Here is a 6,000-nt window from a genome sequence, read left to right as displayed (position 1 = left end):
GTTGAATCAAATAAAGATGTAGCAGATAATCTGCATTACAATAAAATGATTAACAAAAAAAATCTTTTTCCCACAGCAGTAGTTTATTTCTTGTGCTGAAATCAGGTAGCAGGGAACAAACTGCGCTGGGGAACCAGGGCGGACATTCACAAAGATTTACAAACCTCTGGTCATTACACACTGAGCGGCAAAACAAAGGTGTTGAATCCTCTTAGATCAAACTATTATCTGTGTTGCAAATTTTCTGTAATTCTCATGACTGCATGCCTTCAAGGGGAAAAGTGTGTAATTCTACTGCACAACATTTTATAGTTTACAATATTTGCTGAGATAGTTTGCCTGCACAAACAGCAGGCATCCCACACATGCAGTTTGGACATGTTGAGATATTCAGAAATATTCATGCTTTTTTGGTCACATTTTCTCTTTCTATAATGATTCCTGTGCAACACACCCTAACAAATTAACCTGCATAATAAGACGCTGTGCAAGTTCTCTTTCCCAGCGAGTCTCTGGCTGTCCATTTATATTACATGAGATACTTCATCTGTAAATAGTAAATTGAATTTTATAGTTTTGTCTACTTTCACTTTTATTCATGTTGTGTCTTAACAATTAACACCTTGTAACAATCGAGCACTGAATTTAATGATCCTTAGCACCAAGGAGTCAAGAATAGTGTACCACAAGGGGCTACTCTTCACATCTAGTTAATAAACAAGACCTTGCTACTTTTCCACAAGGAAAATATCACTCCAAAATTAAACACAACGAAAGAGAAGGATCATTTCACAGAAAAGTTTGGTGTAAACTATTTGTAAAAAAGCAAAAAAAAAAAAAAAAACAACTAGTGGATTCGAAAGTTAATATTAAAATTTACACTAGAGGACTCCTTGATTTTTAATTAAAATTTATTTAATTTTAAATGTTCTTTCCAACAGAAGAGGTAGGTATATTTCCACATATGAAAAATCGGTTATAGCCACAAATCAAAACAAGGAAAGCCAGATAAAAATCAACATACTCTCTTCTAACAGCACAGAAATGTCACTATTTTATGATGTTACTAATAAAGACAGGAATTGCTTCGTGTTCCAATCAGACAATAATCTTAATTTTCATAATCTACTTCTGATAGTAACAGGAGTATTGAAAGGCTACCTTTTCATCACAAAAATTGTTTCCCACAGTGATTTGTGACGCAAGTCATGGTGACCTTTGGGTCACCTGACAGGATTTTACTGTAATTCTTTCCTATTTTCACCAACACCATCATCATCAAGTCTCTAAGAGTCTACAAAGATCACCAGATTTTTAAAATTTAATTACAACCGAAGGGGTATATTCAGACTAGAGGTGGAGAGATTCGACCATTCCAGTCAGCAAACAAATTCAAATGTGCAAAATTTTAAAGTATCCGCATTTCCAGCTTTAGACTAGAAAATGTATGGTAACTGATTTTACTCAGTAGGTAATTAGTGATTTAGCCGAAAAATTCATAAAGACTGTTTCTTTGACGATCAGACTGGAGAATGACTGTATTTAAGATACATGAAAAATCTCATGCGTTGGACAAATGGATGTGAATGGCAGAGCATCTCCAAAGTCACATAATGATTGCTTTGGTCTGGACAACATCAAGGCTAATAAAAAAATGTTTAAAATAAAAACTTCATAAATAAAACATCTGGGTATCGTATTTAACACTTTACTCAGTCTAAAGGTTACTAATACAGAGAGCACATTTGCCTTTTTCTCCCCACCCTCAAACCCTCATTTGCTTGTTTCCCTGAAATTTTATACGAAATGGGAGCTTCCTCACTGTCAACAACAGTTAAGGCCCAGTTCAATTTACTCTCCTTTTGCTTTTCCAGTTTTCTGCTTTTTTCCATTTTCCATCACTAGCTGTTTTTCTGATTTGCTCACACCATTTGCTGAAATACCATTCACAGCTGGTTTTCCAGTTTGGGATTTCTTAGGCATGTTGTATGTCCGAACATAGAAGTTAAGAAAGAGAAGTATGAAGCTGATTGAATAGACAATGAGAGCCCAGTGCATCCATTTGGGGAAAGGGCAATCTGTGTACAGAGACAGTGCTGTGTGGCCAATGGTCACATGGAACTGGATCTGGAAAACAGAAACAACGCAGGGTATGTTTACTTCAAGGAGTACATCACTTCTAACAAGATCAGAATATTCTACCTAGCTAAAACAGGCCCGAATTTTGCCAAACTATCCAAAATTTAATAGTTCTCTGGCTCCCACGCCTGGTTCCTTCTCACTCAGGCCACTGCTTGAATGCCATCCCCTCGGCCAGGGCTTCCTGACGACCAGAGCTAAGTGCCCTCCCCCTAGGGGGCCCTCAACCCCCCTAACCACAGGGGTCTGGTTTTGTGTGGGTTTTCATTCTTTACAAGAAGTATAATGATTTGAAATTGTATGTTGTGTTGGTTGGCTTCTCGACCGTCCACTTTTCCACTGTGTGCAACTTGAGGGCAGGGCCCTGTGTTGCTCCCTGATAATCCCTGTATCCTTGGCACAGTGTCTGGACTCAATGAATATTTTCTGGATCATGTTGAGGAATGCTCTCTAAGGAGAGGGGATATCAGGGGCCTAAGAGAGTAAAGCAACAGTACTGTAGGCTCTTCCATCTTTGTTTTCCTCCCACATTTTAGACCGATTTCTTTCCACAAAACTGTCGGCAAGCTGGTACACATACTTTTAAAAATGAACTTATCAAAATGGTTCATTATTTGTTTCTTACAGAATAGCAGACAGGTAAATATGCATTAGAATTCACACTATCCTTTAAAAAATAAGATTTTAGGTAAAATTTAGTAGATACTTGAGAATAACTGCAAAAGAGAAAATCACTTTCAATGTTAGGAGTTTTTAAAAGAAGAAAAGCCAAAATTAAGATGCCTTTAATTAAGATGAGGCAAGTCAGTTTATATTCTGATATATCAACAAATGAATGGTTCTTGATATAAGAAATATGAATTCCATGGTGTTAACAGAGGTTAACTTTTTATAAGATTAACTTACTTGATTAACTGTCGTGAGAACTTGTGGCTTGGAAATACACTCCCCTTCACAAAATTAACCTGCCATTTGGAATGGGCAATCGTGCGTTCTCTTTTAAGGACATCATTATCAATACTGCTTATTATATTAAACATTATTCAAACAATTTATTCCACGTAAGCCCCATCAGACTAAACAAATTTTAAAATTTTCTGTGGCAAAAATCCAGATTTTAAGTACTTTTCATTTCACAATGATTCTTAGAACCTGCATCACAGAAAAAGGGTGTGTGCACGGGCGTGACAGAGTTGGCGTCACTCAAGGACAGCCACTTGCAGCATCAGCAAAACAGACATAAACGTTCACGTTTGTGTTCTCTCTTCATTTTCTTAGGGCCATTTACTAATTACTGAGAGAAATGAATTACACAAACTGTCTAAACAGCTTCCACAAAAACTGGAAGAAGCTTCCTGCACCTTTTTGGTTACAAACGAATCCTTCACCTACAGCATTCCCCAAAAGTTGTGTTTCCTGTTTGGTTAGCCAGCTGTTTAGCAATTTAAAGTAGAGGCGGATAATATTTCCAAACATGATCCCACGGATAAAATTGTGCACACGCTATGATTAAAGCAAATTATAATAAATTCCAAGGCTTGAAGAATAGCTATCAGGGTGGCTTTGGATTTCCAGTCTGGCTCTGGGCTAGTGCCTAACTCTGAATGTTACACTGATGCACCCAGATGCTGCAAGAAGTTCTACTCGGGCTATGTGCTGGAAATGGTCTGGTCTAAAGACCGGCTGTGACGACACCTAGCTCTGCCCTCCAAGGACTATGCGCTGGAGAATTAAGAGTCTCTGTCCTTGTTCCTCCCTCTACCCCAGCCTTCCTTGTCTCTGTGCCTTCTCTTCAACCTTTACTTTCTAAATGTATGAGATCTGTTAATAAGGACTGAAAAAGGGACTAGAAAACTGAAAATTTAAGCAAGGACAGAATGAAGAGAAGTAATAATAACATTTTAAGTAAAAACAAAAAACGAATCACCTCAGAGAAAAGGTCTATTATTTTTCTAGTCATACATGAGTCTACGTCCTTTGTGGTGTGTTTAGATCTTGACTAACCCATTTCACAGATGTCTCTAAGGAGTATTTCTCTTAGAGAGACGAGAGCTGTGTCTAGTCTTTTAAGGGCATTTAAAAAGCTAGTGGCTGTCCCCACTGAGTCTATGAGCAGGGAGCTCAGAGCCAAGCAGCCACAGCTCCCAGAGCTGGAGCACAGAGAAAGTCAACTTGTAACAGAAAATTGTCAAAAATGACTCGGCACTTTACAGTTAACAACTGAAACATTTTCAGTATTTCACCAGAAGAAACTTTAGAAGCATTTAACTCACCAGCTGCAACATAGTCAGGTATCGTTTCCACCAAAGATACTTCTGAATCCATGGGCCAAATGCACTTAAGCCGTAGTACGAGTACATAATCACATGGATGAGGGAATTCATCTGGGCTCCGAAAAAAGCTTGAGAAAAACAAGAGGTAATTACAACATACAGAAAACCTTACTAGGCAATAAACCATTTGGACATAAAATAAATGAATGCACATTATTTTCTAAAATTTAATCATGAGTACAGATTAGGAATAAAAGTTGTAAAGCAGTACTAATGGAAAAGCCTTCTCTTCAGATCATGTTAGGTATTGCTAAAGTTCAGACTCAAGTTTTTACCATAGAAATAAAAATAGGTGGTCTTCAAATGGAAAGGATTTTGAAAGCGGCGAGGTGTCAAATGGGGTACTCCAGTGGCTTAAGCAGACCCTAATACAGAACTAGTGCCTGTATTACTCTTCATTCTATTATTCTTGGGGAAAAAGTCATGGTACATACCATTATTTAAGCAGATTTGTAAATGTGTCATTATTGTCTTTAGATGTGCCAATATACATATCTACAACAACAGTACTTATTGCCTAGGTTTCTAAATAGTTTTAAATTGAAAGTAGCAAGGTGAACTGTACCATAGTGACCGCACCCTGGGTCCCCGTCAGAGGAACCATCTGTTTCCAGCTCAATAACGTGAATCATCTTCAATCTACAGGCATCTGAAAAGCTGAAGGCAGATCTTGGCCAAACTGTGACTTCAGATCCTCCTTAATATCAGCAAGGCTATAAATACAATTTCCTCTGAGTAAGAACTGACAGGCTCACGTGAGGCCTATTTCGGAGCAGGTGCAGGCTCTGGGCTTGGCCTGGAGGTGAGCCGTCAGCCTGAGGGGTCATGTCTCGGCATCCTTTGGATGCGAACCACTAGAACTGCTCCTCATCAAAATATTATTTGCTACAAGTAGGCTTAGTTTATGCTCATCTCTGGGGCAAATCTTTAGGTGTTAAAGTTGTCACAGATAAAAAGCTAAAGCTTTACTTTCTTCAAATTTCCTTAAAATGAAATTAACACAGAAATAATTAGCAAGTTAAATGACAGACCAAGTCAAATTCCCAGGTTCTCATTACTTTCCACCGACACATTTATCTAATGCAACACGTACAGATATTTTCCTGAAAATGCTCACCTTGTCCCCCTGCGACCCACTTAATTCCAATCCACCACAACGTAAACATTGTACAGTGATGATATACATGAAGGAAAGAGACTTGATTGTTTTTCTTCCTCAAGATAAAAAACACCGTGTCTAAATACTCCACTCCTTTAGACACAAAGTACCACCACAGAGCAGCAGCTATCTGTAAAAATAAAGGAAAAGCAAGTTCTAAACGCCAGAATGCCACTATCGTGTGGTTTTCTGCTCATTGTAAATAAGTCCTAAATAATCTTCATTGCACAAAATGTACTAGGCATAGACTCATTTTTGCCTAAGTAGGTGTGAAACCTAGGCATCTATCCATGGGGAAAAAATGGGAAAGAAAGAGCCAGAGCTCTCTGTACACAGTGCCAACAATTTAGAGAAACTTTTCTGTCTGTA

General features: G+C 38.1%; 1 protein-coding gene across 1 annotated transcript in view; it reads right to left on the bottom strand.

Annotated features, from left to right (window-relative positions):
• Positions 1-893: 893 nt before the first annotated feature.
• The window catches only part of ELOVL4 (ELOVL fatty acid elongase 4), a 29,706-nt gene continuing 24,599 nt past the window's right edge, over positions 894-6,000 (bottom strand). Inside the window, exons 4-6 of the mRNA XM_046675363.1 lie at positions 5,590-5,761; positions 4,413-4,540; positions 894-2,127 (exon numbers count right to left, since the gene is read on the bottom strand). Coding sequence (XP_046531319.1) covers positions 1,852-2,127; positions 4,413-4,540; positions 5,590-5,761 — 576 coding nt within the window. The 3' untranslated portion in view covers positions 894-1,851. The remainder of the gene's footprint in view (positions 2,128-4,412; positions 4,541-5,589; positions 5,762-6,000) is intronic.

Source organism: Equus quagga, chromosome 11 (genome assembly GCF_021613505.1).
Source record: "Equus quagga isolate Etosha38 chromosome 11, UCLA_HA_Equagga_1.0, whole genome shotgun sequence".
Classification (NCBI taxonomy): Eukaryota; Metazoa; Chordata; class Mammalia; order Perissodactyla; family Equidae; genus Equus; species Equus quagga.
The sequence above is the reverse complement of the archived record's forward strand: the minus strand, read 5'-3'. Positions and strand labels throughout refer to the sequence as shown.